General features: G+C 31.4%; 1 protein-coding gene across 1 annotated transcript in view; it reads left to right on the top strand.

The window, feature by feature from the left end:
• The first annotated feature begins 3,360 nt into the window (after window positions 1–3,360).
• ADAM2 (ADAM metallopeptidase domain 2) overlaps window positions 3,361–16,420 on the top strand; it is a 98,288-nt gene continuing 85,228 nt past the window's right edge. The window contains exons 1-2 of the mRNA XM_037055095.1: window positions 3,361–3,405; window positions 8,558–8,613. Coding sequence (XP_036910990.1) covers window positions 3,361–3,405; window positions 8,558–8,613 — 101 coding nt within the window. The remainder of the gene's footprint in view (window positions 3,406–8,557; window positions 8,614–16,420) is intronic.

Raw genomic sequence — 16,420 nt, 5'->3', positions numbered from 1 at the left:
TGCCCAAGTTCTTTACACATGCAAAGTAACTCTCAATAGCCCTATTCTGCTTCTCCCTTCCCCCAGCCATGTTACTGGGGGTTTGGGGACTTCTCAGCCTACACCCTGTCCTGAACCCTGTTCTATACCTATTACAAATGGGTATATACAAAATAAATATATATAAGAATACAAGAATCATAAGTTGATAGAACACAAAAGAGTAATAGAAAAATCCACTCTCTTAATTGACAATATTAAAAGAACAAGGAGGCAAAAGAATTGGCAAACATATAAAGTATTTAAAATGATATATTTAATTTCATCCAATTGACATTTATAGAATACAACGCATAACTGACAGTAATCCACATTATTTTAAAGTTCACATGGAATCATCTGTCTACAATGGGCCATCTAATGAAAAACGAATTTTGTCTCAATGAATTGCAATGTCTGAAAATCATTCAAACTTTTATTATAACCACAATGGAATTAAATTTGGTATCAATAAGAGTAATATAAAGGAAATACCCTCAAATGTATAGAATTTAAATAACATGGGACAAAGAAGAAATCATGATGAAAGTTAGAAAATATTTTTAACTGACTCTTAATCAAAATAAAAATATATCAAAATATGACATGGCAAAAATAAATATAAATTTGATGATAAATTAGATTAAATGTATAGTTTTAAATTTATATACTATACAGAAAAATGTTTAAAATGAATAAGACAAAAGTTGCATTTTTAGAAGCTGGAAAGAAAAAGAAAAAAATTATACTCAGATTAGAAAAAAGGAAATGAGCATAAAAGCAAAAAATTAATTAATAAAGATATAATAGAAAAAAATTTAAATCCAAAATTTTGTTCTTTTAAAAGTAAATAAAAATAAAAACTCCAAGGGAAACTTGATGTGAATATATAGAAAATTCTCAAAATTATTAACATTGAGAATTTTAAAAAGGGCTATCCCTACAGATGCCCCAGGGGGAAAAAAGGATGATAAAGGAAGGAGGAGTATTATGAACAACTTTGTCCAAGATATCAAACCAGTCAGAAGAAATGTACAAATTTATCACAAATCAGATTTCCTCTAACAGAAGAAAAAGAATATCTGAATATTTTTTTTAAAAATTAGATTCAAGAGTAAAAAACTGACTCTCCCCAAAAGAAAATTCTAAGTCAAATCACTCCATTTCTACGTTCTAAGAAACATTAAAGGAAGAAAGTATTTACAAAATCACACTCTTTTAAAGAAAAAAGAAAAAGGGATCACATTTCCCACTTTCTTTTATGAGGCCATCATGTCTTTGATACAAAAATTGACAATATATCACAGTAAAAGAAAATTACAGACAAACATTTCTTATGGATATAGATGCAAAAATCCTAAACAAAATGCTGGTAAATCAACCCAGCAAACTATAAAACAGATAACAAATCATGACCAAATAGAGTATATTCCAGGAATACAAGCTTGTCTCAATACTGGAAAAACAATCTGAATTCACAACATTCATGGAAAATGGAGAGACTTATATGATCACCTCGATTTATAAAATTCAACATCCATGGTAGATACATATCATAAAAATTCCAGCAAATTGAGAAAAAAAGTAAATTTCTAAATATAAATGTGTACTACAAAAATCCATAGAGTCCCTGATATAGAAGATATTTGCAATTATTATATTCAACAAAGGAATCATATCTAGAATACATAACAGATTTTACATATAATAAGAAAGAAACAAGGCCATGCAATTGGAAAATGGACCAAAGTCTCAAATAAGCATTTACAAAAAAAGCTATATAAATGGCCAATAAACATAAAACTATGCTAATTGTTAACTTAATAATTAACAAAGATGAAATGAAAATTAAAACCAAAATGCAAGACATCTACAGGTCCACCAAAATGATTTAAATGAAATAAAAAATTCTAGGCATTGATGTAAAGTGTAATTTTCATCTTGTAAAACTGTAGAAGTATCTACTAAAGCACACTCCATTAGTCAACTTCACTCTAACAATATATCCAGTGAAAATCCGTATGTTCATCAAATGACATGCACAAGAAATAAAATAACCAAATAAGGTTTTAATAGCTTCAAATACAATACATTGTATTGTATTTTAACAATACAATGGAAAAACAGAGGGTGTTATATTCACTCAACGGGTAATATTGCCAATGAGGAAAAAATAAGACTACTGCTACTTACAACATGTTTGGAAATTATAATCAGTATAATAAAAGAACTCAAACCTTAAAGAGTACATGTAGATTGGTTCCAGGCATACAGAATTCACAAACAGACAAAACTAATCTATGCTTTAAGAAGTAATGATTGTCAGAGGGCAGTCTGGTGGCTCTACATTTTATTTCTTGTTCTGGATCTAGGCACTAATTACACTTGTTTGTTTACTTGAATATTAGTTGAGCTGTGCGCCTATGGTTTACAGAAAAAAAATATTTGTACGTAACTTAAGTTAGAAGTTCACGTAAGGTGTATGTATGAATATTCCTTCTCAGGAGTTGTTTCTTCAACCATGCCATTTGGAAGTGATTCTGTTCTTCATTAGCCACAAAGCAGCCTGCAACTGAGTTGAAGCCTCCGACTGCATAGATTTAGCGGCCAATGCATCCCAAGCCCAAGTGCAACAGCTCACAAGGCCTACTGTCCCCACCCACCTTTGCTCCCAGAGCTGCCTGCCTCTGCCAGGGTCTCCTCGCGCTTCCAACTGCCTTCTTAGCCAAGCCAACTGCCATTATTCCGGCTGAGGTCCAGGACGGCGAGCCATGCTGTGCTTTCCATTTCTGCTCATCATGCTCATTGGGCTTCACAGGACTGGTATGAAGTGCACTATTCATCCCACTCCTCTTTGTCCTGTTGGGAATGTGACCTCTCCTCTGCGTTTCCTTCTGAGAGACTAGATGTCCCTGGTAAACTGCTTTCTTGTGGGAGCGTTCACGTCTGTAAGCCCGAGCACACTCCCACATTGTGGGAGGTCCCAACATTCCACCAATATCCACAGTGGATACCAGGAGGCTTTCTCACCAGTCTTGGGACCATACAAAAAAAGGGGCGATACCATGCATGGTTTGAGGGGATGCCTCGGGACTAATGTTTCATAGATTGCACTGCATTTTTACCCCTGGTCACTGCAGGTGGAAGGTCAAAAGGACCTGGGTTTATATATGCTGAGAGTGCTCGGTCTCATCGCTTCAAGATTATCGTGAACCACACACTGGTCAATATTTCTAAAGCAATATACCTGTTTCTCTTTACAAAATCTTGTAATTCCAGGAAGACTGTGGATTGAGGGTATTTGAAAAGATAGTAAAACTAAGCAGTGGCATATAAACTGTCATGCGTTTAGATGAGGAAATAATGAAAGAAGATATGAGGCGATGGGTGTGGCTCTAACAAAACATTTCGCACCTTACAGATTCTGAAACACTACGTGTGCAAATTACAATTCCAGAGAAAGTACAGCCATTATCAAGAGAAGGATTTCAATCAAATGTAATTAGACAGTTTTTCATAGTTTAAAAACCATGTGACTATTTTGTTCCTAAGAAGTAAACTTGGCATTTTTCATCCATGCAACCTTGGTGAATTGTATAGTTATACCCATTTTTTTTAGTAAAAAAGCCTTTTTGAAAATGGACCAAAATTAATAGTGTTTCATAGACATATTGTGCAGTGATGCTTATCATCGCAGTCCTAAGTCCCATCTTCTAAATTTGTTTCCCTATTGAGTGTTTGAATAACCACTGACTTGATCCATTTAGATATTTTCATTCATTCACCAGGCTGTATTGGGTGGAAATCACTGTTAAGTAAGCTTCTGGATTCCTTATGTGGTATGACAATGATTTTATTTAATGCAGTGTTGTGTGATGATTTTTTTCGTCTTTATTGCAAGTACATTAATCATAAGACTTTTCCTTTCATTCTATCTCAGTTTATCTTGGTTCAGTGTCTTTTTCTTTATTTTTGTATTATCATTTCATTGTAATCTTCCATTACCATTTACCCCTTTATACCCTCTTCCACTTCAGCCACGTGACTCCCCACCGCAATCACCACGTGGTTCTCCATGTTCATTTTTGGCTTGCTCCCTCCACCCCTAATTGTCCAGTCTTTTTAATTAAATTAATTAGAAAGATTTGTATCTAAAGATTTATATCTATTTAAATCTTAGAAAGATTTAATTATTTTGTGAATGACTTTATCCCCAGTGTTTAGAGGTGTACTTAATACGTAGTAAGAGATTAACATATTTTTTGAACCAATAAAGTTTACTGGTACAACAAATGCTATAAACAATATGAAACAGTATGTTTATAATTATTATAATTAACAAATAGCAAAGATTGTAGAAGAGTATATTCAACTCAAAAAGACTAGGAGATTTTTTAAAATAAAAATAACAATGGAGCTTCTAGTTGTATAAAATATAATATAAAAGTAAAAAATCTTATATGAAAGTAGACTAAAGAGACAAAGTAGAGGCAATATATAAATGACTTATGAGGAAAATTAAAATAGAATTAGAGGCTCAAGTATATTATAATTGGAATTCCTGAAAAAAAGAAATAAAAACACTGAAGTTTACATTAAATATATATTAAGTGAAAAGTAATTTAAAAACAATCCTCAGATCAGGAATCATACAACAGCATATATAAAAACCAAGTAACACCTTGACAAAGTGAAATCAGAACACCAAAGCCAATAAAATGTCTTAAAGGCAGCCAGGCATGAAAGAACATATACAATGAAATAATAAATACACTAATAGACTCAAAATCAACGATGGGAATGAGGAAATAGTGAAATAAAAGCTTCAATTGTCTGACTTTAAATAAATTTGCATTACAGAATTATTTACTCAAATAAAATATCCTTCTGAAATTAAGGTTATATTAATTATTAGGGTTATATTAATAACTTTCAGATAAGAGAAGAAAATAGTTTAAATAATGTATTTCAGAAATTGAAAGCAGGATAAAGAACACCATAAAAACAGGAGCTGGTGAAAAAGTAGTGACTATGTATAACTCAAAACAAAACAAATTGAATATGTAATTGTAACCATAACAAATTAAAAAATAAAGGGGGTGCATAAGCCACAATCTAGTAGGGAATCAAAAAACCTGTTGAATAAAAATTAATTGATTACACTTATCAGAAAATACACATATTTCAGATTGGATTTAAAAATATATGAGAAAACACCTAAATTATGAGAAAATGAAGGTCTAACATAAAAATAAAAAAATTGTACAAAGAAAATTATAAGTAACAATAAGCTTGTGTAACCATATTTTTATATGGCTAGTCTTTAAGACAACACAGATAAAAGTATAAAAAAACTATAATAGGGTTGGAAAAGTAGAGATAGTAATATATAGAAAGGAATTTTTAAAAATAAATAAGACAATAAATAAATGTGTCAACAAATTTGAAAACCTTGTGGAAATAAGCAATTTATAGAAATATAAAATCATGGGAAAAGGGTAAACAGAAAATGACCAAGACTTAAAATATTTGAATTTGTATATAAAAGTCTCTTTCTAATAATATAACTAATAGTAGATTATACATAGAATTGAATTAAAGAAGGATGACTAGTATGACCTTTTCTACTCAACGTTATACTTGATATTCTAGGAGTACAATTAAGAAAACAAAACACTCAAATATTAACAGGAGAAATTTAGAATGATAAGAAGAGAAAACACATACAAGCATATGTATTTATACACATAATAAATAATATTTATTGGTAAATAACATTTTATAAAGCGTGCTTATTATAAAAATATACATACACACATATAAAATAAACACATTTTTGCTAAAAGTATGAGTTACTTATCAATAAATATTATTTAAAAGGTAAAGTCCTTTTTAGGCTATAGTAAAATGTTGAACCACTAATAAAAGTGGAGAGATGGATCATCTTGGCAGTAGAGAATACTCAGTATATTCTAACCTTAATTTTCTCTGAATCTATAGATTGACTACAGTTCCAATAAGGAATTTCATGGAAAATTGCAGGTTGATTTTTAAATTCTTATGTAATGCTAAGAGGTCAAAAGTTGTTTACTTTGAAGAGTAAAAGGGTGACTTGCATCAAAGTTTATTTTAAAGTTTCAGCAATTGAAGTAATGTAGTGTTATCTAAGGGCAGAGAAATTAGTGGAACAGATAATAGAGTGCCTCCAAAATACCCATGAGAAACTTTTCAATTCAATGTCAGCATTAAACTCATCGTATAAAGAATGGACTGGGTAATAAATGGTGAAGGCACAGCTGATTGACACCATAGAATAATAATAATAAGTATACCATATTAATGCCACATTAACACCAAAATCATTTAAGATAATTTAGATGCATGCATTTAAGAGTAAAATACTAAAAATTTAGAAGGCAAAACAAAGGGTTATTTTTAGGACTGTATAATGGGAAGTCTTCAACTAGGAAAAACAAAACAAAACAAATCCTTGAGTAAAACATTGAGGAATCTCTAGATTTAAATATATAAATACATGGCTACCATTAACAAAGTGAAAAATTTTTCCAGTCTCACAGAAAAATTTGAAACCCTTATAATACATAGAGTATTCAGACCACATCAATAACTCATACAAATCAATAAGAAAGGGTAACAAAAAAACCAAACTTACAATTTGAGACGTTTATAGGGAATTGCCAAATAAACACAACAGGGTAGCATTCTACATCAGCAACAGCAAAAATTAAATCTAACAAAACAAAATGTGATTAGAACATATGAACAGAAGGCTAATATTCACTGTGAATTAAATGTCTACATTTGTACAATGAGCTTAGAAATTTTAAATTTCAAGTGAAATTGCAAACTACTTAGCTTTTAAAAAAAATGTCTACTGATAGGTTTAGTTTAACATATACCAAGAAAATATGCATAACACAATATGTCCAAGATTATTGGAACATTGCTTAAAATAGTGAAAAATAGAGCTAAACAAAATCAACAAGTTAGATATCTAAGCTGCACTGTATTCAGTTATACCACAATGAAAATAAATGATAAAGCTACATGTTTTAATGATGATGATGATGATAACAAATGTTTGTGTGTATTGTGCTCACTGTGTCTGAAGCAGGGTTTTAAGCACCAGGGGTAAACTAGCAATAAAATATATAACTTGAAGAAATATTACATTTATTTAAAGTTAATATTTATGTAAAAAACCCTATTACTTAAATAAACATTGTAATTAGTGTAAATATAAAAATATGTATAGGAAAATAAACATGAAATCTAAGATATATAAAATACATAGCTACTGTGTAAGAAAGGGAAGTAACTAGGAGTATTTAAAATTATTTTCAAATACTTGTAATGTTTTTATTTTTTAATATAGAAGCCAGTGACAAGGAATTTTATGTAGTTTTCTTTAATAGTTATTTGCCCCTAAACATGGAATAATTTAAAATAACAGTCAATTGAGGCTCATAAAGAAGTTCCAATGCCTTTTTAGAAAAAATGCATAAAGTTGAAATATTGAAAACCTTTCTCCTGAAATCAAGATAGAAACCAGGATGCACCCTATTGCATTTTCTATTTATCATTGTTCTGGTTCAATGCAGTAAGGAAGAAAACAACCAAAATTTTAAGTAACCATGATAATTGGAAAGAAAGAAATAACACCATCATTATTTATAGGTAAATTGATTGTAAACAAAATAAAATAAAAAATAATCTAGAGATAATTAGAAATAATACCATATTTAGCAGATTCTCTGGAAACAAAATCAAAATATAAAAATCAATTGTATTTCTATTCTACAAAGCAAAAATATGAAATCTTTAAAAAGTTACAGCTTACATTGCATAAAAATTTGAATCTAAATAAATCTCACAAAGATAAGCAAAACCTCCTCATGGAAAACAGTCAAACAAGATGAAAAGAGTTAAAGACCTAAATAAGTTGGATGCACCCCATGCTCTTGGGGTTTAACTGAAAGAAGTCAAGGCTCCAAAAATAGACATATAAAGATTAAATCATCCATTTATTAGACATCATTTCCTAATACTTATATTAATAAAATAGATCAGTAAGTATTGCATCTATACGTGAAAAAGACCATATAAAATCTACAAATATTATACACTAGGTGGGGCTAATTCCTTGCTTTACTATATAAATTTTTATTGAGGAATTTAGTTGTATTCTTCCATGTTAAGCATAAATTTTATAATGGTGTCCATATTTATTTAGATACAGTTACTTAATAAAAATAATCACTTTTTGAGATTTTATTTTATTGGGTAAATATAAGAGTTAACAGATAAGGAATTACACAAATCATTTTATTCTAAAATTTCTATTATGAAAGTGATTACTTGACTATCAAATTCCATTGAAATGCATCAGTATTAAATTATAAATTATTTTTATTGTATTAGTGTGCTTTAGAGTGTAATAATTGTCAGTATAAAATGATAGTATTCGTTTCTAATATTTTTCTCATTTTCTTTGCTTTTTTAATATACCATCTGCTAGGTGTCTTACAACATTGTAATTGATGGGCAAACATACACTATGAACCTGATGCAAAAGTAGGTGATCTATATTATTTCATCATCTGTCTTTGTTCTACTTACAATTATCATCTTTGATATGATAATGTCATTTATCATATTATGATATGTCATTATTTCGCATTTGTAAATGTTTCTAGTTACTAGTTTTTCATTGTCTCTTACTTTATCCTTTAACAAACTGAATAATCTATATAAATAAATCTTGAATCTATATACTAACTAATTTAATTCATAGTGTAAGCTCCCATCTTCCTCCTTCATGTAAAACCAAATTTCTTTTTTGGTTTTCCATGTGTTTCATGGGGGATGAATTTGGGTAATTTTCTACTTTTATCAAAACATAAATAGGACTCTTTTGAAGTTTCTATACATTCAACTCTATTTAAAAGAACGTAAAGCATTTTCAGGTGGAAAGAATAGTAATATATTTTTTTAAAAAGTTTACATACCATGTCAGAATGTCTTAAGCATCCAGTATAATTGTAATTAATCAAAGTCAATTACATGTCGGCTGATAAGTACTTTGGGGAAAACAAGTACAGTATACTAAGGAATAAAGAAACATCAAAATTATAATGGTCCTTTCTAAAATAAGAGTAGACATCCAAACATAATGACAGGCAGAAGTCTGCAAGTGAGATTACCAAATCAATACACAAATAAAGAATATATCAGCATAATTTCTAGAAATCACAGTTGCAGTCCTTTCCTACCTTGTAAAGCTTGGGAAATGCTTTCTGTATGTAAGATGGATGATACTAGTTTGGAGGAAGATATTGAAAACTGACTGAAAATTATTTCTTCCTGAAGAAAAAAAATGCTGCATTTTATTTAATTTATTATTTTAGCATTTTCTTTTTTAATTGAATTTATTGGGCTCACATTGGTCAGGAAGATTATATAGCTACATTTTAACACAAAATATATGGGAAAGAGCCAGATAGAACCCCACAGTCAGCGGTTATATGGGAATGGGAAGTGATGGGCATGAGAGTAAGCCAATGGCCAGGCCTAAGGCATCCTCATTATGAATAACTATCAGTATCACAAACACAATATGTAGTGAATATTTCAAACATTCATAAATATGTAAAGTATAATTGCTTAGAAATATAAGAAGATCTGAATTAAAATGCAATATAGCAGTTGATTTTTCAGCTCCTTTTTGTATTAGGAAAAAAGTCACACAATATAAAATATAAGTAATGATGATGCAGTAATTCATGAATCACATATTATACTCACTACAGTTAAAGCTCTTCTTTATTTGCACACACGCAATCAAAGCACATTTAAACAAAAAGCAATCACATACTAGAACACAAGTTTGAAGAAGACGCACATTCTCAATGTTGAGCACAATAGAATTAGAACACAATTCCCAATGTTTAATCAAAAAGCACCAGCTTTTTAGAAATTAAATAGCAGTCACCAAATAATGCTTGGCTTTGAAAAATTCAAAACATGGATACCAAATATCAATAAGGTAACTGCAAATAAAAGTTTTTAGAAATTACCAAACCTATAATCATAGTAAATTCAAAGCTTTTTCTGTTTTCACATTTTTATATGCAACAGATGAGAGTAAAAAGAGTAACTCTGGGGTGGGGAGGAGCCAATAAAGTGTTGCCACATAGCCCCTGCTGGTAGAGTCTGGAAGCCTTCAGCGACCACGGGTACTGGTTGCCTCAAGCCCTGGTGGTCCCTACTCAGGGTATTTTGATAGCTAGTTAGTTTCAGGCTTAGCCAACAGTTGACACATAAACAGGGTGTTGCCATTATGCTCTCAACAGACTATGAGGCTTGGGCTGTTGAGAACTAGCACCAATCTGGCCTTTGTCACAGCAATTTGGCAATCTCCTAGGGCCTGTAAACATGAAATTAGAACAACAGAGATCAATTTTATCACACTGCTCAATGGTGTTCTTGCCAAACTCAAGAACAGATCTAGATTAGCGTATTGAGAAGAATACTCATTCCAATTAGTACTCTGATTATCTCGTAAGATGCTATAGTTTGTCTGTGATACGCTAGTCACACTCTTTTGTTGTTATATCTCTAAAATTATGTGATTTTTCAATTTGAGCATTAATATCCTCAATTCAATTCTGGAAACTTCCTGTTAATTTTTAAATGTAATATTACTTTTCTCCCATTCTATTAAGGCTTTCTGGAATACTGTAGAATACAGATTGGGGCTTCTTATTGATGTAAACTTGGGTGAATGATCATTTTGTTCTTACAAGTAAGCAATTCCTGACTTACTTTTTCTATCACATATGTTTCTAATATACTCTTACATTTCCCATTGTTCTTTTTAAAATATCTGATTTTATGTCTTTATTTCTTATTTTATCTTTTACTGGACTCAGAAGTAGAAGCTCTCAGAGAGGACAACCTATGTCTCTTGGTCATCTGTTCCTGGCATTTTTTCGTTGGTCTTCTTCATTCTCTTGGCCAAAAGTTTTGCACATTCTGCAATTTCTATCTTACTTTCCTTTGTATATCATTTCGTTACAGCAATATGCTGACATTTGTATTGCAAAATGCATGGAGTAACAAAATGCTGGATCTTTGGTCCTTTGGTCTTAGGTTTCTTACCTTCTTTGTTTAGGGGTTTTCTCACAACATATAGGTGGACCTCATCACCTTGGAGAGACTGAAAAGTTTGTGGATTCTGCTAGCTCATTTGGACCCTTGGTGATGAGTCATAGTAGTATCAGTGAGCCCAAGAATATCTTTCTCCTCTTTCTTTTTATAATGACTGACCAAGTTGAGAACACTGGAGATTGGTATCTACAATGCAACCCCTGAACAGACTTGTGCTTTCTTTCACCAGTCATCTCCGCTCTATGACCGGAATGTCCCTTAGTCAGGAGAAGGAAGATATGGCCGTGGGTCAGGACACCCTGCTTCATGGTGATTTGTTTGTTGTTTCTACCACTGATTTGAACCCCGTAACCCTTCCCTTCTTCTCCCCAGAGTGTCAGCAGCAACTTCTGTGGCCATCTCATAGAAGGTATGAAGTTTGTGCTCATTGTCACTTCAATGGCTGGCAATCAGTGGCTGGGAAAGAAATGTTCAGGGTCATCCTGAAGCAGCTGACCACCTCTCAGGTGCCACCAAAAAGTGGCTCTTATTATTCTCAATTTGTTCTTTATTATGGGCATTTTTCTCAGATTTTAATTTATACTTTATGAAAATATGTTGTTTACTTTTGAGAATGTTTTCAACCACTACTTTTCATCTATCTCCTATGCAAAGATACATATTTATGCTCTGAACATCTTTTTTATGGCTTCTTTCTTATTTTTTTCTTTTGAATGTGAAATCTATTCTAAATTAGAGTTTCATTGTTACTTACTATTGTTATTTCTCTCCATCAGATTCCTCCTCATTTTCAAACTCTGGATTTTTCTACATGTTTTTAACTATTGTTGACAAACTCCTGCTGAACATTATCTTCCATCATCTTTCCTAACCTTACTTGGGTGGTGGAGGCTTCTCTCTGAGGGTGGTTTTACAGATGATTTTGCTTGACCTCTGCTGGGGTAATTTGCTAAGTTCAATTTGCTCATCCTCTCAAGGTTTCAGCACTGATGGGGGTTTAGGTAATTTATTCCCCATCTACATAAGATGTAGTTGAGAATTCTCATTTCTGAGTGTGATGTTTCTACTTTGGTCAGGACTGGGTGCGTAGCTACCTTTTACCCATGGTTTGTGGACAGCAAGTATCAATTTTTCTCCTTCCTGGTCATGACTTACAGAGGGTATTTCTAGCTCTATGCTCTTTCTTAAAGGGCTCACAACATGATCTCATACTAGGGACACTTGTTTCAAAAAATGGGTTCTATGTTAGGGACCAGAGGGACTGAGGCACCACAGCGGGGCAAGGTTCTGAAGGAACAATTCTGGTCGAGTTTCTGTCTTAGTTTGCAGTGTGCCCTGATCACAGCTCTGTCTCAGTGGCACAGGTCTTTGTTTGATCTACTTCTTTGATCATTATCTTTGAAGCACAAGTCAGCACATTTTTTGACAAAAGGCCAGATAGTAAATATTTTAGACTCAAAGAGTACTCCATCTTTTTCTGATCTCTGAAATGTTTAGTGTTTAGTAATGCTCACCTGTGAAACTACCTTCACCTGAAATTCTAGTTTAGAAACTTTTTTACTATTGATTTAATTTCTCTAAAGGTTTTTTGATCATGTAGTTTTTCTTTTTGAGTCTATTTTTATACATTATATTTTCTAAGTATTCCTTCATTTTAATTTAACACTTCAAATTTTGGTTCATAGTATTGTCTTAGTTTTTCAAAAACTGCTATTTCTAATAATATTTACTTCGTCCCTGTTTTATTTTTCCTTTGACAAATCACACCATAACTTTGTGAAATTAACAACCTGTCTATGAACTAGTTTTCATTTTCTTGACCATCTATATTATATGGTTTCTATATTATTTCTCACTTTGTTAAATTTCTTGGTGCTATTTTGATGTGTTTTTTTTCAATTTCAATTGAATTCTAATTACTCCTCAACCATTTTTATTTTCTATTTAAATTTAAAGCCATTTTTCCCCTAAATACTATTTAGCTGCCCATCACACCTTTGGATATGTAGAATTTTCTCCAATTTAACATTAGCAAGTATATTCTGGTTTATTTCTTAATTATATTTTATTGATTATGCTGTTACGGTTGTCCCAATTTTTCCCCTTCACACCCCTCCACCCCGCATTCCCCACTCCCTCAGGCAAGCCCCACACCATTGTCCATGTGCTCAGAGAGGATGAGTCTGATTAATCCGTGTGTGGGATTTTAAGAGGAAGTGCTTGGGACTCCAGAAGTTTCTTTCATCAGTTCAGTACCTGCTTGTTTTTGTAGCCAGAAGCTTTGGGGGCTTATCTTCTTGGTTCTAAAAACCTGGGCTCAGGGGCCTCTTGTAAGGCTGAGACTCCTCACTTCTAAGATATTCCTCCCAAGTTTTTTCCACCACACATGGATGTGGGAGCTGCCCATTCTGCATCTCAGTCCCTCCTACCAGATTGGGCGGATGATGTTTCTTTAATATCTTAGTTATCAGGCTTCCATTCAACTCGATTTCTGATGGTTCTGAGTGATGACTGTTCTGTCATTCAGATGTAATTTTGACGTGGTTGTGCCAGGAGGCGAGCTGTGTTTACTTATGCCGCCCATCCTCACCAGAAGTACTCCCATTTTCTACTTTTTATAACATTTCTTCTTTGGCCCATAAATTGTTTCATTTTATCTTAGTGTCAATACATGTGGCAATTTTTAATTATTATCTCGAATAATTTTTATCTCAGAATATTCTCAGATTTTAATCCTTTAAGAGTTTTGAGGATTTTTTGTGATGTAATGTATATTCACTGTGGATAAATGTTCTGTATGTACTAGAAAATGGTATATATTCTGCAATTCTTACAACACTTTTTAATCATATAATATTCTTCCACATCCACACTGATTTTTCCATTTATTTTGTTCCTTTGTAATATATATGTTTTACAATCTTCTACAATAATTTTCAAATTAACTAGTTTCCTTGTATTCTTTAAATTTTTTAATTATAGAAAGTAGAGCATAAGTAGATTTACATTGTTTGTATGGGAAATAATACAATAATTAATAAATATAGCTCAAGAATAAATTGCTAGTATTCACAACTGTTAGTCTACTTTTGCCCATCCTACATATTTTTGAGATTATAAACATTTTAAATAAAAATTTTAGCAGTATGTAGTGATTTTCTCATAATTACTATCTTAAATTTTATATATTTGATGGGCATATAATTACATTGGCTTTTTTTGTTTAGTATTTGTTAACTATGTATTTACTACTTTCCTCTTTAATTTTTATTTAGTCTAGAATTTTTAAATCAAGCTTTAAATTCTATTTTTAATACAGTTTAACTTAACATTTTTACTTTGTAGTTATTGTATATTTCATATTTTAAAATATTATTTACATACAGTCATGAATCTAAGCTACTATTTTCTTCTAATGTTTTTCTTTATTGTTTTCACTTTCATATTTAACTCTAGGATTCATTCAGAGTTGATGTTTGTGTATTTTGTGAGTAGAAGAGTCAAGATTTGATTATTTTTTCATATTAGGATTTAATGGATCCAGCACATGCTATTAAAAAAAAGTTTTTTCCTCACTGGGCTATAATGTAATTTTCGTCATAAACCAAATGCCTGTTTCTGAGGCGTGTCTTTCTGTATTCTTTTTTCTCTTCTTTTAGTTTATGTTTATTCTTGAGCCCTATTTATCAATACAAATACCACACAAAAGTAATTAATACAATTCTGTAATAGGTATTGATACCTTGCCTTGTTCTACAGTTCTAAGATATTCTTACTTTTCTTCATCCTTTGATTTCTATATATTTTTCAAGTCATTTTATTATTTTTCCTTTTGTACTTTTTATTTTATACTTCTTTGCTTTCATTGTGTTAAATGAATTTATTATTTTATACTGCACCATTATCTCTCTATTAAATTTGTGTAGATCCTTTTACTCTTTGTGGTTTCTGTAGATTAACATATTAATTCCTGAGTTATTGAATCTAATACATACTTTTGCTCTTATCAATTACCCTATATTGTTAGAGCATTTAAACTTTAATTCCACTTGTCTTTATCTGCTTTTTATTATTTTTTATGTATTATAGTCCTGCATACATTTAAAACCCAATGAGAGATTACTATTATTTTTATTAAAGTCAATTTTTTTATATTTAACCATAAATTTATCCATTCCGGTGCTCTTTATTTCTTCTTGCATTGCTGTTTTTATCTGTAGTTAATGTCCGTGTATCAGAAATTCTCTGTATTTCTATCACAGGTCTGCTTCTTTTTAAATTATGTTTGTTTATATTCATTATTAAATCTTTATTTAACCCTATTCTTAGAAGTCCTTTTGCTGCAATAAATTTTAGGATGACTTTTAAAAATGACTTTAGTTACTTTAAATTATTATTTCATTGTCTTCTAGTTTCATTTCTATTGACATGGTGGCTTTCTGTCTTATTGCTATTTCTTTGAAGGTAACATTTTTTCTTTATCCTTTGACACTGGTTTATTTTAAATTTCATCAGTCTTTTAAAAACATTTGGGTGTGACTTTTTTCTTTCATTATGCTTGAATTACATAGAGCATGTTGATTCTGTATTATCAATTTGAAAAAATATTTGCTCTTATTTTCAAAGCTTTAAATTTTTTTAAATTTTTTAAAAGATTTTATTTATTTTACTTTTAGAGAGAGGGGAAGAGAAGGAGAAAGAGAGTTAGAGAAACATCAATGTGTGGTTGCCTCTCACATGGCCCCCACTGGGAACCTGGCCTGCAACCTAGGCATGAGCCCTGACCGGGAATCAAACCAGCGACACTTTGATTCCCAGCCCATGTTCAATCCACTGAGCTACACCAGCCAGGGCAAAGATTTTAAATTTTTTTAGCATCTTGGACATCTGTGTCAGTTCCAAAATTTGGCAAATGTTTTTACAGAAAAGAAAGTTATGTATTTGATACATAACTTGAACATTTCAAATGTTCAATACTTTTATTTCAGGCCTCCATGAACCCCCAAATATCTGCTTGTGTCTAGGCCTCCAAACAATTAGTGACTTTCTTCTTGGGACAAACATGGACAAGAATCGATATTTGGGTTCTTCCTTTCTCTGCCAAAAAAAAAACAACCAGCGCCTGCATATCAGCAGCTAGATTTCTTTATAGGGCTTTCAGTTCAGGATTTATCTGTTCCCTGAAGTCCCACCTCACTGTGGGTCATTTTCT

The sequence above is a fragment of the Sturnira hondurensis genome, unplaced genomic scaffold (assembly GCF_014824575.4).
Source record: "Sturnira hondurensis isolate 20B ecotype Veracruz unplaced genomic scaffold, ASM1482457v3 Scaffold0008640, whole genome shotgun sequence".
Taxonomy (NCBI): domain Eukaryota; kingdom Metazoa; phylum Chordata; class Mammalia; order Chiroptera; family Phyllostomidae; genus Sturnira; species Sturnira hondurensis.
The sequence above is the reverse complement of the archived record's forward strand: the minus strand, read 5'-3'. Positions and strand labels throughout refer to the sequence as shown.